The 23305-nt window shown below is 37.5% G+C and overlaps 2 protein-coding genes across 4 annotated transcripts in view; one reads left to right on the top strand and one right to left on the bottom strand.

The window, feature by feature from the left end:
* The window catches only part of ripk1l (receptor (TNFRSF)-interacting serine-threonine kinase 1, like), a 28579-nt gene extending 27197 nt beyond the window's left edge, over positions 1-1382 (bottom strand). For 2 of the 3 annotated variants that reach the window (XR_013816802.1, XM_079820551.1), the window contains exons 1-3: positions 1325-1382; positions 787-972; positions 553-709 (exon numbers count right to left, since the gene is read on the bottom strand). Coding sequence is in view for 2 of the 3 variants with exons in the window: in XM_079820551.1 (XP_079676677.1) it covers positions 553-709; positions 787-944 (315 nt within the window). In the remaining variant the exon portion in view is untranslated. The remainder of the gene's footprint in view (positions 1-552; positions 710-786; positions 973-1324) is intronic. The other variant, XM_079820552.1, reaches the window with a different exon arrangement.
* Positions 1383-2404: 1022 nt separating this feature from the next.
* Positions 2405-23305, top strand: part of dusp22b (dual specificity phosphatase 22b) — a 32652-nt gene continuing 11751 nt past the window's right edge. The window contains exons 1-4 of the mRNA XM_079819908.1: positions 2405-2570; positions 4423-4456; positions 4550-4632; positions 17376-17425. Coding sequence (XP_079676034.1) covers positions 2550-2570; positions 4423-4456; positions 4550-4632; positions 17376-17425 — 188 coding nt within the window. The 5' untranslated portion in view covers positions 2405-2549. The remainder of the gene's footprint in view (positions 2571-4422; positions 4457-4549; positions 4633-17375; positions 17426-23305) is intronic.

The raw sequence follows: 23305 nt of genomic DNA on the forward strand, positions 1-23305 counted from the left end.
CGAGGAGCATAGTTTTACCTGTGACCACCATGATCTTACTAATAGTTGACAATTTTAATCATTCTAATGAATTTTAATTGACAAAAATGTGAATTAAATTAGAGCTTGAGGACATCAGTGTATTACATCAATTAGGTGTTAACTCTTTGCCAATGTTACTGTTGGTAAAGGGATAGATGTGAAACACAAAAGAAAATATTTTGAAGGATGTTGGTAACCCAACCATTTGGGTTAACCTTGTCTTCATTCAAAGACATTTATCAAATGATCTTCTTTTATGATCCACAGAAAAAAGTCATATAGGTTTGGAATGACATTAGGGTGAGCAGTAAGTTTAGCTACTTTCAAATCAGTGCTTTACTGCCAAGTGCATGTGACAAAAATGTAATATTAATGAAATGTATTTGCAGTAAATGCAATATGGATTTGTCCAGGGCCAAACTTTACCCCTAATCCAGCCTTGACTCAATGACACGCTGGTCACATTGAGTGTTTGACCAACAGAAATGCAAAACCTTTGAGTAAAAGTGCTACAACAAAGTCTGCTCTTACCGTCTCCAGCATGGTGAGCAGGTTTCCTTTAGGAATGAGCTCCATTACTAGAGAATAGTCTCTATCTTCCAGAATCACACCCAGCAGCTTGACCACTCGCTGATGGTTCAGTCTGCTCATCAGGCTGCCTTCATCCAGAAGAGACTGCTTCTGCCGGCTGACAGTCAGGCATATTAGACAGCATTAATTAAAGTCAACACAGTATCAAGAATCAAAGGAATGCCTCTTACTGACCCATTGCGTGGCGGTCCTGTGTAGACGGTCTTGAGCACCACCTGGCCTAGTGTTTTGTGGTAACACAGGTAAACTTCCCCAAACCCTCCACAATCCAAAGGCTCTTTCTTGATCAGATCTGTCGACTTCATGAGACTCAGGCTCGATGCTGTAGCCATAGTTCCTCTATTCTTAAAGAGCACTTCCCTTAGACCAACACAAACATACAACTTTATAACTTTCTGCGCTCTGTATGGAGCATTACGGAAGTGGAGAACATCCAACAAATCGCTCAAAAGTGAGAATTTAAATGAAAAGCCACAGAAAAAAAGTAGTTCATCGAAATACACAAGATACAAAATAATACTGCGCAATTTTACATTTGGTCGCGCTGTACATTTCTCCTTTGGCAAAACTTTTCCATCGGTTAGTTAAGTTACAGATACGACGGGACTTTTGCTCTGTTCCTTTGGTGACTTCAAACATTAAACTTCCCCTACTACCGAGAAAACATGTTTAAAACTGACCAGAAACACAGTGGTAAATCAGTATAACATACCGTGTGTCATTACGCTTACTCTCGTCTCCTGTTTCCGGGATATTGGTTTACAAAGCGAAAGTAAACTTCAGGTAGACAAACATAATCAACAGCAGAAAACCAGATCAAGCGACCACACTATCTGATGTCAGTTTATTAACTGTACACGTGTAACTGATGTTTACCAATTCAACAATTATTGTTATTACATAAGTAAATAAACAGCCTGTAAACTTTTAAAATCGTAAAATCAAAGGTGTGTATGGTGATGGAGTAAATTGAAGATGATAGATAGATAGATAGATAGATAGATAGATAGATAGATAGATAGATAGATAGATAGATAGATAGATAGATAGATAGATAGATAGATAGATAGATAGATAGATAGATAGATAGATAGATAGATAGATAGATAGATAGATAGATAGATAGATAGATATCATTAAACTTTCCAGAAAACGGTTATAAATGTAAAATGTCCTCTTTATTATCTCCAAGATCAATGTATTTAAATAAATAAATAAATGGGAATTATTTTAATGGCTTACTTGTAGAGACAGTGGAGTGACAGTGACAACACTGAGTTAATGGACCCGTCAAGCTTTCCAGAAAACGGTTAATGAAAAATTGATGTACAACCTTTTTTTGACATGTACAACGACCACATTTAAAAGACAACTAGGTGTGTGTTTTAAAACTTACTATTTATTGATTTTAGCCTGAAATACATTTTTTTCTTTTCTTTTTAGTGCACAATTACCATCGCTCACCTGTAGGTAAGATGTGCGTAGTACAAAGGATTACCAAATCCAAAAATCTCAACGAATAAAGGGAAATCCCGCACACTATCAGTACTTGCAAAAAATATGAAAACTTTGTATTAGCAACAGTCTACTGACCTTGCCTGATGAAGTCAGTAGACGAAACGTTGCTAATAAAAAGTTTTCATATTTTTTGCAAGTACTGATAGTGTGCGGGATTTCCCTTTATTCGTGGAGATTATCTTTTCTTTTTAAAACAGCCCGGAATGCATACAGAGTTACATGCACAGAATTCATGTCTGTTATTTGTGTACTGTGCCTTTAAGAGAAGCTCGTCCAGGAACTCGACACATTTGAGTGTGTGCATGACAAGTTGGATGTTAGGCAGGCTTGTGAGCGCTTATAGCGATTAAAAACTGTAGATTCAAGCCTCGTTCAAGCGGACTCCTGAAATACTAGCCACTGCAAACAAACACAGTGGCATGGGAAACGGAATAAACAAGGTATATGGACATATGCTTCCCTCTTCTCCTTCTTCTTCAGGGCTTTACGTCTGTGAGTTTGAAAGGGATTATCGATGTGACAAGAATCGATGCTCCTCCAACACAACAAAACACGACGCTGCCTTTCAGGTGTTGTGTTTGTGTTTATTAGTGGTGTTGGCTGAGGAAAGCGTCACTGCTGCTCATACTTGGGCTAGTGATTTGAACAAACGACTAAGTATGAAACTTTGTGCCAGTTGTGCCCCTTGAATTATTCCTCAAACTGTGTTTTGTTGACATATGTGCGGTTACTACGACAAAACGAATGGGGGAAAACACAGATAATATCTCTTGAAGCTTTTTACTTGGGCCAGTAAGCAACAACAAATAAACCACCAACAACACGAGCAACCGCTAGGAATACCTTAGCAACTGCATAGCAACGTGCTGACAACCACCCAGAGCACCATAGCAACCACTTAGCAGCGTGCTAACAACTAGAACACATTAACAACCACATAGCAATGCTCTGACAACAGCCCACAACAACACCCAGATGGCATGCTAACAACCACTCTAAACATCTGCACAACATTGTGTGCCAACAATCGCTCACAGCTCCACAGCAATCTGATAGCAACCACACATGAACACCTTAGCAACGCACAACATTTTTAAGCCATTGATTTGCTCATTGGTCATTTATGACACATGCTATTTGAGCACTGCACAGCTTCTATGAAAAATGTGCTATTCACCAAAACAGGAGATCATTTTAAATAGCATAGTTTGTGCAATGTGATTTTCTCAAATGGAAAAGCAATCAGGGTCAGATTTATTTCTGGTCAAATTTAATCGCAAAATCAGAATAGATGTGTCCATGTTTTCTTCCCTGCTGTGGCAAAATATCTGAGTGAAATGGCTTATCATCGAGGGGAAAAAATGTAAGGCGGGATTTGATTTTATCCAATGGGATTAGAAAATGTTACTGTTTTGCTAATTGTTGTCATGGTTTCATGTGAGTGACGGGTTGGGGGGTGGGGCATGTTAATGTTTAGGATTTCGTGGTGACTTTAAAGGTGCAGTGTTTAGTATTTAATAAATGGATGCAATATAATATACATAACTATGTTTTCAGTGGTGTACAAAGACCTTACATAATGTAATGTTATGTTTTTATTACCTTAGAATGAGCCATTTCTACCGGGGGTCCCGTTACAGTGAAATCGCCATTTTGCGGCGTAATATTTTTACAGTAGCCCTAAATGGACAAACTTCTCTAGAGTGCTAGTCACTCTCTGCTCTCTCCGACGATGACACTTTTGTCTTCTGTCAGTCCCCGTAGCTTCTCTATGTGCTTCGAAAGGAAGGGGTGAGTGGTGGGTGATTGCAAATCACAACCTCACCGCTAGAGGTCGCTAAAATATACACACTGCACCTTTAAAGTCAACATGAAATGGAAGTTGAGGTCTTTTTTCCCCACTATTGTGACTTACATCCAAGTGAAGCGTCTTCTGGAACAAGGGAAAAAAATATAGGGTGGGTGGGGCTTGATTTTTGTCTGTGGGGAATTGATTGGATGGTTGCGGTTTACTATTGGTGGATCTCATGCGATTGACAGGTTGCCCCGCCCTCACCATGTCACTGATGTAACTGCAAGAGGGAGGGGAAGTTATTCTGATTCAAGAGGCACATGAGTTTAAAAAGAAAATGATGTGCATGGATAATAAATTCTGGAATATTCCAAGTCCATTTTGATTTCATGGTGACGTTAAACACATCAGTTGTCTATTTTTGGAGTGCTGTAAGATGTGTTTTTTTTGTATTGTTCTGGTTTGGCTGTGACTGATCTAACCTGTTTGTGTTGTCCCAGGTTCTGTCAGACCTGTACTTGGGTAACTTCAAAGGTAAGAATGGACAACGCTGGAATCGACAGCACTATTTTTAATAAGGTGCACGTTTAGGAAAGATGATAAATGTGTTTATTTATTTTTTTACAGATGCCAGAGACAGGGAGCAATTAGCGAGGAACAACATCACGCACATCCTCTCCATCCATGACACCGCCGCGCCCATTTTACAGGTAGTTGGACTCATTACTTCATGTCTTTAAAATATAAAGACGCTTCTCTGTTCCGATGCACTCATACGATCACAGTGTCATGTCAGCTGAATGACGATCAGCTCATTCCAGGTTTTTTGGAGTCGACTCCGACTCCCACTGTAGGAGTCGATGGAATCGACCCCTCGACTCCATTTATTTTACATCAAAACAGGGTCAGAAATAAGACAAGATGATAATTGCCCTCATTAAAACAACACACTTTTAGCATGACTATCCATATTAGTCCAATTTAGCGATGACTTGATGAAATATCAACGTTGCTATAGTTATTGCAGATACCTAATTTTACAGAGAGAAAAGTCACAAAAACAGCCATGGTCGAATATTATGTCAGAATGAGAAATGAGAAAGAAGGTATTTTTTAATGAACATATCTAATTATAATCGGGTGATGCCGCTAAAACTCACATGATCCTTGTCTTGAAAGGTGCTTGGACAGGAGAGTTAAAGATACTAAAGATGAATACAATCCATGCAAAAATGTACAATAATGTACACTTTTGATGTGTTTACTCTTGATGTTAGTTTTTTTTTTACGATTTATGGTTAGTTTAATAATTATGAACACAAGGTTAATCATGGAAAACGAAATCTAGTATATCATTAAACTAAAGCATTTCACCTGTTCTAGCTTAACTTCACTGGTTGCCGGCCGAATACCGTTACTTTTAAGGTTTTATTGTATGTGTATAATGCTGCGTTCACACCAAACGCGAATTGAGCGTCAGGCGCGAGTGATTTCAATGTTAAGTCAATGGAAAGGCGCGTTGACGCGCGTCTGGAGGTCCCGCGGCGCGGAAGGCGCGTTACGCGCGGCGCGAAGGACGCGAATCCGCTTCATTCGCGCGTCCAGTTCGCGCGAATGGCGCGAATTGGACGCGAATTGAGCGTCTTGTGCGATACGCGCGTTACACGCGAATGGTGCTTTTGTGCATTCACGCGTTTGAAGCGAATTCGCGTCTGACGCCCGAGTTGAAAAATTTGAACTTTGGCGTCAATTCGCGCCGCGTTAACCAATCAGGAGCCTGCTCGCTGCTGTCACGTGGTAAAGTGACGTGTATGCAGAGGTGGGTAGAGTAGCCAAAATCTGTACTCAAGTAAAAGTACAAGTACTTACTGAAATATTTACTCAAGTAAAAGTAAAAGTAACAATCGTGATATTTAAGAGTAAGAGTAAAAAAGTATTCGATGAGAAAACTACTCAAGTAGTTAGTTACTAGTTACTTTCGATCTGATTGATAAGCGAAAACCCTGAATTTCAGGCTACTTGGAGAGCTTTCACACACCTCTCTGTAACACTTTACAATAAGGTTGTATTAGTTAACATTAGTTAATGTATTAGTTAACATGAAGTAACCATGAACAACACCTCTGTTCAGCATTAGTTAATCTTTGTCAACGTTAGTTCATAAAAATCCAGCTGTTCATGGTTTATTCATGTTAGTTCACAGTGCATTGACTAATGTTAACAATATTTTAATAATGCATTAGTAAATGTTTAAATTAACATAAAGATAAATAAGTGCTTTATAAGTATATATATATATATATATGTGTGTGTGTGTGTGTGTGTGAGTGTGCGTGTGAGTGTGCGTGTGCGTGTGCGTGTGCGTGTGCGTGTGCGTGTGTGTGTGTGTGTGTGTGTGATTAATGGTTAAACAGTGTAAATTAATGGTGTGCTGGGCTAACTAGAGCTCTTCTTAAAACATACTTTGTTCTTATATTTGTATAAGTATATAGGCTATTCTTTAGGTAGGAATAAAATACAATACCGTTTTTATTTGTATGTATTTTCTACACTTCAGACAGGTGTCTGTCCGGATTTGTGTATAAATGCAAGACGTCACATTAGGCTATTCAATTTGTTTCGTTTTGTGAAGAAAAGGATATGTAAATGTGAAGATGAGAACGTTTGTTCGTGGACGTGTATTGTTTGGAGGATTCAAACGATTCATTGCTTGCACAAGAGCGCATATGAGGAAAACACTCGGACAGTGTGTGAAATAGTATTATAATAAGGGAAAATTTCCCATAGTTCCCAAATGACCGTTAATAGTGTTCAAATAGGCATCATTGTGACACTTGCCGCTACATGTTCTTTTCAGGGTGGAATTCTTGTATGCTGAGAGATGTCAGTTCGTTTTGGTGCACACAACATGCATCGCATTATGAAACTATTCTTTTTGACATCTTGGAGTGAAAACATAGACTGAACTTGAGGCCACGGGCAATCTGCCTCCCGTAGCTCACACACATCTTCCGACTAAACGCGCGCTAATTATAAGCGGGTGATGCGTAGCAACCTCTCGCGAAGCAGCCTCTCCAACGTTTCGCGAGACTTGCGAAAGTCATATTCACTTATTTTAATATATATAATATAATTATTACCATTTGACAGTAACGGAGGAACGCCACCGAATGTAACTAAGTAAAAGTACAGTTTTTTCACAAGAAATTTACTTGAGTAAGAGTAAAAGTACCCATCTTTAAATCTACTCTAAAAGTACAAGTTACCCAAAAATGTACTCAAGTAAATGTAACGAAGTAAATGTAATTCGTTACTACCCACCTCTGCGTGTATGAGAAACCCTGCATAAATTAAAAACAGTACTATTGTGTCACAAAATGTAGTTTTAAGACGTTTTCAGGTGGGAATGTAGTTGTTTAAAGCTCAAATCTGTGGTTTATTTATAAAGAGAGCGCCTATTTTAAAAAAATAATCTTGTGTTTTTGGAGTTGTGAGATCCAGGCGATCACCGGGCAATCACTGCTCATAACCCCGGCGAAGGCAGCCTTTCCTCGGCCAGTCCTTCTGGCGTCTGCCGCTGGCTCTGATGTCCTGTAGTGGTTCGTTTTGTGTAGATCTAACGGCCGAGCTTTGCTCTCATGAATCTATAATTTGTTGTCTGCCAAATCGTTTTGACTGAGGGCAAAGAGAAGTTTAATAACTTTATATTTTAAGGATATTTAAATATACATGTACTGAACATGATGTAGGAGTTGCCTGGACCACATTTGTGTGGCTATTAATGCTTAATATATATGTTTAATGAAAATGAAAAGAGGCAGAGTGGTGTTTTATGACATATTTCTCCTGGAGTGCCTTGAACGCGCGTCAATTTCGCTTCAAACGCTCGATTTCTACGCGCGTCCAATTCTCTGCTGACGCGCGAATGCATTCAAAATGTACGCGCGTGAAACTAGACGCGGTAGACGCGATTTTGACGCTCAATTCGCGTTTGGTGTGAACGCAGCATAAGGGGTTAAATGGCCAGGCTCCACAATACATCACAGACTTCTCCACCGGAAATGTTCTAGGCCCTTAAATGGTTACTTCAGTGATTTAGCATTAAGCTTTGTATCAGTAGAAACCCGGTAGTATATTCGAATTATGGTACTTTCCCCTCTTATGTCCCCCTGAGACGAGAGATTTTATTTCTGGAAACAATCCTCCGATGACGCAAAATGACGATATTTGCGTCATCGGAGGATTGTTTCCAGAAATAAAATCTCTCGTCTCAAGATTTTTTGGCCAGAGGCTAAAGACTACAGCCAGTAGAGGGAGCTGTTCCGCATGTTTTCAACCTGCCCACAGCGGAGGGATCTCACTCATAGAATGTAAATGCGCACGGCCGCTCAGATCAGGGATTAATAACGGAGCGGTGTGGAGCAAAGTGAGTGTTTAAACTTTTCAATGAATTCCTATGAAAGTTAAGCTTCCATAGGCATGATCTGAAAATGCGCCAGACTGGACACGCGCCGAGAATGACTGCCGCGCTAACCTCAGCTCAGCTCAGCTCTTCGCTCTCGTGATGAATTAAATCTGACTCCTGCTGCGTTTGAGACATGACTCCCGTTCGGCTCACTCACACATTATATGTTCAGTTTTTAATTGTAGTGTTTATTCTCTAACTGAACGAAATTATTGTATTACTATGAAAAACGAAACGACGGTGGGGGTGGTGTAATGGTGGGCAAGTGACAACTAGTAGTCGTGGCTTGGGAGTGGCCTCGTTGGGCAGCGAAGCAAGTGCATTCTGGGAGTTGTTGTCTTTCATCCACATGAGACAAAAATACATTTTCTGTCTTTTCTCAGTCTAGAAGGCACCAAATTCAAAAATAATTTCACATTTCTACTACATAAATGACACAGTTTAAATACACATTCATCTTCCCAGCGCTGAAGTGCCCCTTTAAGGTCTTTAAACAGGTTGATGCTGACCGTGCCATGGTCTCGTTTGAAGTTAAAAGGAGATTGTGCCTTTTCTGTTGCTGCTCCACGTCTGTGGAATGAACCACATTAGGCTGTCTTCGAATGTTGAAAGTTTCAAATCTGCACAAAAGACTCTATCTTTCGAATCAATGTAATTTTTATTATTTGTGTTTTCCTGTCAGTTTATGTATTTTATTATATTCTTTTTTTATATGAAAGATGAAGTTTATGTATTTCATTGCCCAAAATGGTAGATTATACAGCACTTTGGTCAGCAGTAGCTGTTGTAAATGTGATTTAGAAATAAAAGTGCCAAAGTTCCAAAGCTGGCAGGTATGTATAATTACAAACTAAAGTCACTATGACTATTATCTATTTCTAAAGTAAGCTACATGTAGGATAAATGTATGTGTCTAAGTTTCTACGTAATTCCTCGTTCTCTCCTTGCTTAAATAGTGCACTCAACTGCCATTAGATCGATCACTGGATTACTGATTCTTCTATAATTATACATACCCTATTTATAATTATATAATGTATAATAATGTAATTATAATAACCCTGTTTTTAGCTCTGATAAAGGCCTGTGCGCTGAAACGTGTTGGCGAAATAAAATAGCATTATTTTTTCAGTGCTATCTTTGTATGTTCTGACCCCTTGACGTTAAAAAATGTTGCTGGTATTGTCAGAAAAAAAATTACTTTGTTTTTTCTTTCCACGCACCTTATTGATCTTTTGAAGTTACACCACATCAATTGTAGGAAACAGCAACAGAGTCGACACGAGAGTCGATTGCTGTGCTGGAGTCGACCCCGACTCTGGGGCTATTCAGAGTCGAGGAATCAACTCTTTTGGCGTCGACTGCCCATCACTATACATATGTTGCAGGCTGTATATATCTGTAGATGTCTCTCCGTCTGCCATTTTTCCCTTTCTCGTATCCACTAGTAAGACATATGACCAGGGCTTGACATTAACACCTGCTTTCCCGCCAAATGTGGGTGTATTTCAGCTGTGGTGTGGTGCAGTCTCTCCTACTAGCCACTTTGGCAGGGTTGAATTTGATATAGTACATTTTTCAATTGCAGTCTTTTAAAGGTTCCATGACGTGGATTTTTAAAATAATTTTTATAATATTTCCTGAGGTGTACTTATATTGTTAGTATGATTTTTACATCATAAAATGTCATCATTTAAAAAAAAATAGATTTTAGCCCTCTGGTTTGAATGCTCTGTTTGAAGGGGCGTGTCTGCTGTGAGACTTCAGTGTAAACGCCCACTGTTATGATTGGCTGACATCTTTGCATTTGAAATGCGTATTACATGTGGAGCCCCTCTCGAATACTTTTACTGCGTTTTTTTACTATTACAGCTGTAGAGATTAAGGAATCGTGAAAGTGTTGATTATAGCAATATTTTTTAGATCTTTCCCCATCACATGAAAGGCTGCAGTGATGAGCATTGAGTAGACAGTCTGTTGATCGCGTGAATGCAGTGATCTCGTCATTGCAGCGCTATTTCTCTAACAAAATGCTTTCACCACAACTAACAGCAAACACGACATCGATATGAATACAGTAAGAGCTTCATTGTGCAGTTTGGGCAAGTGTACACATATATACTCGCAACGTGTGGTTGACAGCTTCAGCCATTATAAAGAGAGTGTTCTTTGATCGCTCTCTGTAGTTTAATCACAATTTAAATAACAGATTTGTTTCATGCTACTAAGAGAAACAATGTGAAGCTGATCGTTTAGTCACTGGCTTGATTCACTGATGCATAAACGGTTTTAAGCGATTTAGAAAGAAAGTCTGTGTTAACTTGAATAATTAGCTACACATCAGAAATCGCTGATCACAGTTCAGGCATTAATGAACACTGTTACTCACTGTTTGTGGTGGTGCTGTCGAATTCATATCCTAAAAGTCTGTTTGTAAAGCCTGTGCTGACATCGCGACTGATAAATGGAATCCATTTTCTCCAAATTCTCTGGGCGGGCAAAGCAGAGAAAGGGTAGGTAACCTTTCCCCGTATGACGACATATGGAGAAGATTCCAGATTGGCCCATCTGAGCTTTCATTTTCTCAAAGGCAGAGCAGGACACCCAGGGCTAGGTTTACACCTATCGCCATTTCTAGCCACTGGGGGACCATAGGCAGGCTAGGGAAACTCATATTAATGTTAAAAAACCTCATAAAGTGAAATTTGTTAATGTCATGGGACCTTTAAAAAAGCATCTTAAATAATAAACAATTTAGTGTTGTCAAAAATGTAGATTTTTCGCTACATTTCAAACACTTCCAATACTCATTTTCCACAGAATAGACACACGCATCTGTCCGACAGCGAGTTACACACAAACCCGCCTCCCCTCACTCACTTGTTGAATTTGCTCCGGATGAATATTGTTGGTGTTACAGGGCTTGAATTTCGCCGTGGGATTGCATGTATTGCGCATAATCTGCGGGAATGAGTAAAATGTGCGTGAATACCCAAAGTGCGTGCACATAAAGCTCCTCTCAGTGCTAAATTAGTATATTTATTTGCTTATTGCGCTTAAACAGTCCAATACACAAATGTCAAAATTGGCGAGTATTCACTTAAAAACAGTCAGTTATGTTTTAAGTGAATGTAAACAGTTGTGAAAGAAAAAGCATGTGTAACAGTATAATAAACCTGCTGCCAAATTATGAGATGATATAAAAAATATCTATTTGCCAGTTTTTCCTGATGGTTTTGGTGTCAAAATTGTGACCACTGAAAATGCTAAGTGGCTAGTAACTTTGCAAACCCACAAGCCACAGTGGCTGGTGAGCAAAAAATGTAATGTCAAGCCCTGGGGTCCGTTCTTCGTACCTCGCTAACTCAGTTAGCTGGATTTGATTGTTGACGATTTGGCATGATCTGGAATTGTTTGGTTATTCGACGCTCATCCTGGAGTTGCTGTCATAGCAACAGGTCCGTAAGCTTAAACCTGCTCGGGAGCAAGCTTATTTCATGTAAACAGGATTAGATTGCATCTTGAGGTGATACTTAAAATATGTCCCAGCCACCGCTACTTTATTACAAGAGTTCATTACTGAACCAGGGGCAATACTAATTTTAAATAATAATAATAATAATAATGATCTAAAAAAAATATTTAAAAAAAATATTATAATGTTGCGTAAAAGGTGTATAATACTATAGACAGAGCCACTTGATTTAGAGATTTTTTTGTGATGGAATAATTACTTTATAATTTTCTTGGAGTCTTGCACGCATTGTATTACACACGTTACATTTTGTGTAATTTGTCAAGTTTTTTGCCAGGTGGCTTTTTAAATTATATGATGTCATTACGTTGTCCTGACGCCAGCCAATCGCTGCTTTACTGATCGTGGTTTCGAGTCTCGATGCATCTGCCCTCTTCAGGGAACACAGGAACGCGCAATAATCTTAGATCATTTAATCCAGATATTTTAATCCAATCCGCAAATTCGTTTGAAGAACCAAATTAGCCAGAGATCAGTTATCATGATTAAAAGATCTGGGATCTGTCAAATCATCTCATCTCACAATCAGATGTATTAAGCGAGGTACAAAGAACGGACCCCTGGAAATGATGTCATGTAATACTCACCGATGCAACACATATCGCCCTGCTGAAATAAGAGTTAACTTTCCTCCACCTCGTCTATAAGCAACACTCTAAAAAAAAAAAAGGTTCTATATTGCACCAAAAATGGTTCTTGGCTCGTAATCATAGGGGAACCTTTTTTAGTGCTAAATAGCACCAATTTTGGTGCTTCAGTGGTTCTTCAGCGGTTCTTCAGAGGTTCTTCAGCGGTTCTTCAGAGGTTCTTCACCGGTTCTTTGACTAAGGTGCTATATAGCACCTCTGAAGAACCGCTGAAGAACCACTGAAGCACCAAAATTGGTGCTATATAGCACTAAAAAAGGTTCCCCTATGATTACGAGCCTTTTTTTTTAGAGTGAAGGACTAGAGTAAAGCAATAAAATATGAATTAATATTGATTCTGGAATTACTTTTTTTAACTTATTCATTATGATGTTTTTGAATGTAAAAACCACGCGAATGTCACAAGTATAGACCTCAGACAACAGTATAAAAAAATAAAAAAGCCAGTTCATGACACCCTTAAAATAATTAAACACAGCATTATCAAAGTTATTATTGTGGCTTAATATATATGGTCAGACACTTGCATGTGTCATTAGATTATTAACATTTTTCCAAAATCAAGCTCAAATGGAGTTACAAGGTTGACCAGCGAATTTCAGACATAAGTGTTTTGTCCGTCATTAGAACGGCTGCATCCGAGCAGTAAGTGCATCGCATTAAGTTTTCATCAACTTGCAGGTTATAAAGTTTATTGGTTTGTGGGCATTCGATTTTTTTCTGTCATTTGGACAAAATCTTTTGTCATAAAAGATGAAGTGCTTCGCACTGAATATTTAAGACAGTATTGGCTGTGACTCAATAACAAATGCAAATCTAAGACACTCTTCTTCGCTCCTCAAATACATAAAACATTAGCTTTTATATATAAAGTGTTTATTGAGTAATAAAACACTGAATATATTCAAAGAACCAGTTTGACCGACAGTTTGAGGAGTCAATCGAGTTAGGTTGTATTAGTTAACATTAGTTAATGCATTAGTTAACATGAACTAACCATGAACAACACCTCTGTTCAGCATTAGTTCATCTTTGTTAACTTTAGTTAATAAAAAATACAGCAGTTCATGGTTTGTTCATGTTAGTTCACAGTGCATTAACTAATGTTAACAAGATTTTAATAATACATTAGTAAATGTTGAAATTAACATTAACAAAGATAAGTAAATGCTTTAAAAGTGCAGTTCATTATTAGTTCATGTTAACTAATGTTAACTAATGAACCTTATTGTAAAGTGTTACCACAGATTGTTTCAAAGCAGCTTTACAGTGATAATATGAATTTAATGCAACAAAGATGGCAGTACAACAGATCTTGAGGAAAGTTATTGTCCAGCTTAAGTAAGTTTTTGTTGTAAAGATCACTAGTTATTAGTGGCCGTTTACGCAACACCATTTTCAACTGAAAACAGAAAACTTTTAATGCGCTCTGGTCCTTCATTTACACAACAACAACGTTTTAATGGCCTGAGAATGCAAACTCTGAAATAATTTTTTTGAAAAACGAGTTTTGAAAACAATTCTGTTATCATCTCTGTGTAAACTTCAGAACGTGAATCTGTGAAAGCGGTGACGGCATGCACATGAGTATTATGTGTTTAGTCTATGGCATGTGCGTTTGAATGCGTATGTGCTCGTAGTCTTTTTTTACAAAGTGATATTGCCAATTACTTGTCTGGCATGCATAATAATCCGTGTGATCAGGAATAATTACAGAGGAGAAAACTTTTGTCATGAAAATAACAAAACTTTTGTTGTGTCGATGAGGCCTTTACGGGGGAGAGTCTTGACATGGTCTCTGCTGACACTTCAGGGCTGTGTTGTCGTCGTGTCTAGGCGCAGGTCCACCATCTGATCTGGATATGGCCTGGATCTGGCAGTACTACTGTAAACCTCTGGATAAACAGAGAGACTAATTTTAGCGTAGATGCCATTCTTCTTATGATGTAACGAGTACATCAGGTGTTATGGGAAGTGTTCCCGGTTCCGGCTGATGAACGGTCAGATTAGTATGATTTGAACCATGCCAATAAAATTCCACTAATGCCAACATAATTTTCGAGTCTATTCAAAAGAATGTTGTCATCGGTAGTATCACATTGCAGCGCTAAGATCCAGTAATACTAATGAGAGCAGTTTCAGTACTATGATACGGTCTAAATCCTGACTGGAAATCTTCACAGATACCATTCCTTTTTTAAAAAGGGTCATAGTTGTGAGGATACTGCCTTTTCTAGTATTTCAACTTCTGTATTTTTGACAGAAAGGGTAGATTTGAGATCGTCCTGTAATTTACTAATTCTTTAGGATCAAGTTGTGTTTTTTTAAGAAGCGGTTTAATAATAGCCAGCTTAAAATGACGGTTTCATGGTTATAATTTTCTCTCTAATATTATCAATCTTGCATGTAAAGAAGTTCATAAAGTGTTACTGCTGTGCTGTTTGGAAACGTCTGGGGGGTAATACTTTTCATTGGTTAAATATTTTCAAAACACATTTAAAGACGTGGGGCCCTATTGTAACGACCTGAGCACATGGTTTGAAACGCTGTTGGTTTGAAAACACGGTGCGCCATGCAGGTGCACTTAGGGCGTGTCCGAATCCACTTTTGCTAGTTTAATGTCTAAAAAAACGGTCAGCACACATGGCACATGGTCCAAAAGGGTTGTACCTAGTCTCTTAATGAGTAATGGGTGAGTTTTGCCTGTAACAAGCAATAAACCAATCAGAGTCTAATTTTCAATTCCTTTTAAAAGCCAGTTGTGCTTGCGCCATGGCGGATTCACTATTTACATGGCTGAATTTGCGAGCGGAGACTGAACGCTTCTCCAGAGAGGAATCCTTTTATTTTAGATTTTAGTTTGTGTGCTGCTGCGCATCCCTGTGTGTGTAATAAGAAGAGTGTACACGCGCTGTGTACCTGCCTATAGGCGCATATTACTAACGCGCCCTTTAAATAACACAAAAAATACTGCAAGTCGCAGTCGTTTTCAGTTCCTTAATATAGCAACACGCCAACAACGCACCTGAACACTCCTCGTTTTCTATTTAAACAACGTGGCACTGGACGTGAAAATGATAACTGCGTCAGGCTGAAACTAGCAAAAAACACGGTAACACTTTACTTAAAGGGGTGTGCATAAGAATGACATGATACCTTCATAATTATGACATGACACACAACATGAATATGAAGGAGTTTTTATGCATGTTTATGACAACTGTCATTAAGTGTCATTCGCTCAGTTATGTCATTTTTAATGCAAAGATGACATTATTTGAGATGTCTTTGTCATGACAACTTGACATTACCTAGACAACATAACCGGTCATAAACATAGCAGATTAATTATCAAACTTAAGAAACGACTTAGCTTTATGAGTTAACATTACATTAAACTGTCATGTGGTTGGTTTTGACATTTTCTGTCATGAGGCCATTTTAATGTCATTAATTTTTTTTTCAGTGGTACAAGTTGAATTTGTCATTAAAAGGTCATTAAGTGTCAATACTCTGTCAAATTATTTTATAACAGTGTTATAAATATATTTTTCTTGATCTAAACTACATTGGTACATGTTGAATTTGACATTAAAAGGTCATTAAGTGTCAATACTCTGTCAAATAATTTTATAACAGTGTCATAAATATTCTTCTTGTCCTAAACTATGACGTCTAGAGGAAATCGTGTCATTGAAAACTCACCTCAAAATGATTGAGTGGCACCACTAGTTAGGTGTACGCCATTACGATCGTGTCTTAGCTAGACTTATCCATGATGTTAAAAAGCATTTCAAGAAAATATAAATGTGTGGGATGCCGTAATTAACTGTTTTTGCAGTGATATGGACCAAACGCTGCATGGCTTAACCCACCATTGTACTGTTTTCATTTAATTTGGGGTGAATCAGTCTCCAAATGCTATAAAATATAATTCTATCCATTTTAATTATTATTATTGGATGATTGATTTTATTTCTCGAACACCTATTCATATTTTTAAGACATTTGAAATAGTCTATTTTCTGACCTTCTGTTGGAGCTGGTGGAGGAAACTTAAAAAAAACAAAAAAACATTATGAACTGAAAAATATTCATGACGCTGTTATAAAATAATTTGACAGAGTATTAACACTTAATGGCCTTTTAATGAAAAAATCTACAAAAAAATCCATGACATTATAGTGGCCTCAGTCGACATCAAAACCAACCACATGACAGTTTAATGTTAACCCTATAAAGCTAAGTAGTTTCTTAAATTTGATAATTAATCTGCTATGTCACAGGTTATGTTGTCTTGGTTTATTTCAAGTTGTCATAACAAAGACATCTCAAATAATGTAATCTTTGCATTAAAAATGACACAATTGAGCGAATGACACTTAATGACAGTTGTCATAAACATGCATACAAACTCATGTCATGATTATGAAGGTGTCATGTCAATCTTATGCACACCCCTTCAAGTAAAGTGCTACCAAAAACACTTGCGTCCAATTGCGCCGGGTGTATGACAGGGCCCTGAAGGCTGACCAATAGTAATGATTTATGGGGGAAAAAAATGTAATGACAAAATATGGCGATAAAAGGTTTCTGCCCGATCATGATGACATGCAGCTTTTATGCATCTATGAGAGTGCTGTGTTTTGAATTTATTATTGAAAATGTACACATTGTGGGCATGTGCAACAAAAAAGGTCTGGATTTGACAGGGTTTACTCTCTGTCTTTCATACTTGCATTTTGCTCTATCACATGTGATTTTGAGACATTAAAGCACATATCTGTCTTTCCTCCGTTTCTTTAGGAGATGACTTATCTTTGTATCCCAGCAGCAGATTCGCCCACGCAAAACCTGTGAGTAGGCTTCATGCATTTCTGATGGGCATGTTTGCTAATAGCTAGCCGGCCGCCAGTGGGCAGCGTGAGTAACTGTGGCAACCTGAAGATGTAAATGTTTTTCATAAGCAAACCTTTTTATAAGTTCTGCATTTATACATGCTGTTCCCTTCATTACACTTAAGTCTGTGATGTTGGTTTTTCATGCCATATCAAACTATTTACACACTTGAGCGCGCATGCATTTACACACACAGACACACACACAGACACACACACACACACACACACAGACACACACACACACACACACACACACACACACACACACACACACACACACACACACACACACACACACACACACACACGAGCACATAGAGACCCGCACATACGCACACTTCCTCTTGTGGCCCTCTTGGTGCAGGAAGGAAGTTATGAGCTGGGTTTTCAGTGATGCCTTGGTCTCACTACGCCTTTATTTTTATCCCCCCTTTACCATCAGCCCTCTTGTCACCCTTACGAGCCTGCGAAACCCGGCCATGCGTAATGTGAAACTGACCCTCTTTAACCAAACTGGACAAACCCAGCCCTTTCTCATCCTGGTCCTGTCAAAAGGATGGATGTTCTGGAGGAAACGCTACCGTACCTTACCGTGTTGTTAATGCTTAAAAGAAACCACAGTCAGATTTCTGGATTTCTTGACAGCCGCTATCTGGACAGATTTGAGCAAAAAATATTTTGTTGCTAGTAGGATATTCAAATAGTAAGATACTGCAAAAAGATTTTAGCTCTTGGAACAATATGTTCAGTGTATGTATGTATTCTTAAACACTTGTTAGGTTTTAGAAAGAAGATATCCAACATGTCCTCCAAACCCCTCATACACTGAAAAACAATAAGTACAATTTACTTAATTTTTCTTTTGCAAGTTTTTTCACAACGATTTTTAAGTAAATTTTACTTATGGAATTAAGTAAAATCTACTTAACTAAGTAAAATTAACAAAGAAAATAAGTAACTTTAACTTGGCCCGTAAAAGGTTGAGTAATTTCTACTTAATACTTTTTACTCAAACAATATAACACTGAATTAAACCACGCTTTTAAAGTGTATGCTTTACTTAGAACATCTAAATAAATAATACAGTAGATATTGTGTAGACACCAATCTCAATACTTGGTACATAATACACAAAAATGGTAACATTCGATGGATAATTTTTGAGTATGATTGTGTCATTTTGAGTGGAAAATTAACCCCAGATGTCACAAAACAGCAAGTTACTAAACCTGACAAAAAAGCAATGATAAAACAGTGTAAATACAGCTGGAAAACTGTGAAAAATGCAACCTTATTAATTATCCAGGCCCCAGTGCATGATGGAAACACTAGTATCAGAAAGTTGAGTAGGTTTTACTTAATTTTATAATCAAATAAGTCATGAAAATACCTGTCTTGAATCAAATTTTCTAGTTTTGCTCTGCTCTGAAATTTCTATGCGAGTGCTTGTGTAGAGCAGAACTTGCCCATTAGTCTGTCCATTGGGCTAATTTAGTGCATTAAAAAGCATAAAACATTTAAATTTATCAAATCAAAAGATTGGTACCCTAAATATAAATTGAACCCATATTTTTTTTTTTTTAAAGTGTTGGAATTTCATTGGTTTCATTGGTAGTTGAAGGGTTAGTTCACCCAAAAATGGAAATTCTGTCATCAGCCTACTTGTTCTTGTAGTCCATGTGAATTGAGCAGTTTACTCCAAGTCTGAAGAGACACGATTGCTTGATATGATGAACAGATTTCATTTAGGAAAATAAGATTCCACAAAACAAGAGCAGAGAAGCATTAATGTTCAGAAAGTTGCTCCAATCATTCTAAGGCCCTTGTCCACAGCAGAACTTTTTTCATAGGTCCATCGGATATACATGTACTGTAGACGTTTTTGATGACAAACATGCTGTTTTTTGTTTGTTTGTTTGTTTTTTAAGGCTCTCACTTGTTGTTAATAATTAGAAGTGTGCATATAAGAGTCTAGAATAAAACAATATACTTTGGTTTACAGTGAGTTTAGTGGAGTACCTAAAACCCCCTTAGCTGTAAACAATGGCTTCACGGGGCTTTGTGCTTTTATAAAACAGTTAGTCCATAAATATATTTATTTTATTTGGGTGAATGACGGATAAGGATTTAAAACTTGAAGAAGAAAAAAAATTAGATGTTGTGTATGTAATACAATGACATGTACTCATTTTTAGAATGTAATTAAAGCTACACTATGTAACTTTTCCGTCCACTAGAGGTCGCCTGTTCAAAACAAAGGCGTAGTTTGATGACGCCACGTTTGAGTGCAGAATCTTGGGACGTGGTCTTCACCTCACAGCCGGTGGAAAAGAGTCAGGATAGGACTCGGGCAGAAATCATGTTCATGGATGCGATTATTAACATTACTGTAGTATATACTATAGTGATTGAAGAGCGGGACTGTTATTATGGCATAGTCGCCGGCGGGACTTTTATTATGACACGGTTACCGGCGCCAGTGCCTCTTTTCCAGTCATGAGTATGAGGTAACGCAACTCTGTTTATCGTATTAGATATATCTGAGTGTGTTGAAAAGGAAGTTATGATGTTCGCTCGGCGGCTGCTATGACACTTGTTCACACTGCAGTGAGAGTACAGCGTTTCTGCTAAATAAAACCGGAAACCGAGGGTAACGCAGATAAGACGCAATCGACAGACGACTCCCTCAAACGCATAGCTCACACGTCCGGTTCATTGGTTAAAATAGCAATTTCTCACGATTTACAAATAGTTGGAAACATTTGGGATATTCTAAGTACTCAACTGAACAAAATATATAACACTGGCCTAGTGGTTTTTGGATATTTTACTGCAAAAATCTTACATAGTTCACCTTTAACTAATTTCTTTTTCAGAATTTTGAAATTAATTACATTTGTACCATTGTTGGCATATACAAATATACAAAAAAATATAAAAAGCTCAACAAACAATTAGTGCTCGGAAAACTAAATTTTAATCACAATATAATACATTTGGGATTTCATATAGACATGGGCTAATTTTTGACTGCTGAGAACTCAAAATTCAGAACCAAATTGAGGAGAAAAAAAAGCTGTAAAAAATGTAAAAATGTTTTCCAATAAAGTAAATAAGACTTGTTTTACTCTTAACTCGACAAAAAACAGAATTGTGTAATCTAACACACAAATATGGGTTAAATTAATTGCCTGTATCATTGTCAGATGGAAGGACATTCTGCAATATTTTTCAGGATTACCATAAAAACCATCCTCATATATACACTTGTCAAAATATGTTAAATTCGTTTAATCAACTGGTCGGCTAGTCTCGCACATCCCTAATTATAACTGTGCCTAAAAGTTTACAAATATTTATTAAAAACTAGATTGTTATACATATGCAGTTCTGGATAACGGACAGCATGCTCTGGTTGTCCAGGAATAACAAAACAAATATTTTTTTACTTTATAATCAGGCACTAACTTAATCACCTGTGGAAAACTACAACTTAGCTATCATCACTTAAGGTAATCTTTTAGATCAAATAGATATTGCACAAAGTGCACCAGTGACCTAAAAAGGTAAAAATGTCATCATTTTAAGAGACGCTTACTGGCCTTTGCACATGTTTTGGTGCTCCTTCAGTGTCTTTTTTATACAATATTAGGTAACACTTTATTTTAGTGTCCTTTTTACATGTTACATGTATTTGCCATAGTATTAACAGTAAATTATGCATAATTACATGCAACTAACCCTCAACCAAATTCTAATCCTACCCTAACCCTATAGTGATTTCATGTTGTTAATTAATGTTACTCAGTACTTAAATACATAATTACACTGTAACAATTACGCCTTAAAATAAAGTGTAACCCAATATTATGTACCAAAATGCATTATGGTCCAAACTGGTCATTGATGTCTGTTATCCAGGAATGACATTAGAGAAATCACAATTTGGAGACAAAAGTCTTTCTGTCATAAACATTAAAATAAGCTTAGTATTATCACTATATTTGTAGGTGTAACCAGAATTGACACGCCCCGTCATTGACCCATTTGACACCCAGAGGTGTAAGGAGTACCTGAAAACCATACTTAAGTAAATGTACAGATACCTTACAGCAAAAATGATTTCATTACAAGTTATAAGTCTCCAATTCCAATACCACTTGAGTAGTCTTAGGTTGTCTGGTTTCACAGACAAGGCTTAGATTAAGCCAAAATTAAGCATTAGTTCAATTAGGGCATTAGCTTTTATAAGTGTGCCTTAGAAAAAAAAGAAAAAAGAAAAATAAACATTACTGGTGTACATCTTGAGACAAAACAATGGCACTGACTAGTGCTGGGCGGTATGACCAAAAATTGATACACCGGTAAACCAAAATCTTCAAAAAGGTGTCTTCAATATAATGCATATATAATGTTAAGTAAAATCAAATAGTCAAAGTCTGCTTGCACTGGACATGCTGGTTTCAGTCTCATCACCAGCTGCATGTCCTCGTCTCATACATGAAACACCTTCAGCCACTACACTGCACTCACATTCACATAAAGTAGCATTGTTGTCAAGTTTAAAGGCAAAATGCACAATATATAGTACCTTCAATGCCCTGTAGATGGCAATATCACTTTTTTTGTAGCAGAAATAAACTGATGCAGAAAAAGGTGCCACGCAAAATGTAACGAGTTACTCATCACAAATGTACTGGAGTAAAGAGTACATATACTTGTAATACTTAGGTAATGTAGTCCTGTTGAGAGTAAAATTTGCTAATATCTTTGATACTCAGTAAAACTACAAAGTAGCCAACAAGTTACCCTAGTTCAGTAACTAATTACATTTACTCATATACTTTGATATACTTTGTACGTCTGAATATTTCTTTAGTGTATGTTTGTAGAGTCATTTACAATGGCTTTGAATGCAACTCAACCAAGCAGAATCAAGGACTATCTGGAACTAAACGTAACTATCCGTTTTATAATTGCTAATTAACAAGTTTTATATGTAGTCTCATATGTTTTAACGCTGTTTCACACACAATACTGACTCAGCTTGATGTTTTGAGCATTTCAATACACACTCATTTGAGTATCAGTATCTATCAAGCCTACATAAACTTTTGACAGGAACTGTGAAGGCAGTAAATATTAAAGTTGTAAAAAAAATATGTATTGTAGACTGGCCAACCACTGTGAGCAATCTGTGTCTGGAAAACATCATGTATACAGGATGTCTCGTAATTCTGTGTTTACTGTTATGTTACGACCTTCCCGTCACTGGAGGAACAGCTCTGTCAGCGTCATAATCTGAACGCAGACCTCCACCACATGTAGAAGAATGTAACGGGATAGTTCACCCAAAAATGAGTATTCTGTCCATCATTTACACTTCCTCATGTAGTTCCAAACCTGTATGGTTTCTTCTTCTTCTGTGGAACACAAAAGAAGATATTTGGAAAAATGCATCAGTGTTTTTTTTTTCCCTTCATACAGCAAAAGTTGTTCTGGGGAAATCCTTTTGAGCCACACTTACTCTATGAATGTCAATGCATTAAATAACAAAAAATGTTGAAACAAATCTATGACATTCATACATAGGGACCCTATCATACACCCGGTGCAATCCGACGCCAGATGCGGCGAAAGTTTATTTTGCTAGTTTCATCCCGACGCAATTATCATTTTCACATCCAGCGCCACGTTGTTTAAATAGCAAATTCACTGGCACCCATCTGTTCACCCATGTCAATGCATTAAATAACAAAATGCATTAAATAACTGGTCTGAAAACGAGGTGTGTTGTTGGCGCGTTGCTATTTTGAGGCAACTGAAAATTAACTG

The sequence above is a fragment of the Gobio gobio genome (genome assembly GCF_949357685.1).
Source record: "Gobio gobio genome assembly, chromosome: 6".
Lineage (NCBI taxonomy): Eukaryota > Metazoa > Chordata > Actinopteri > Cypriniformes > Gobionidae > Gobio > Gobio gobio.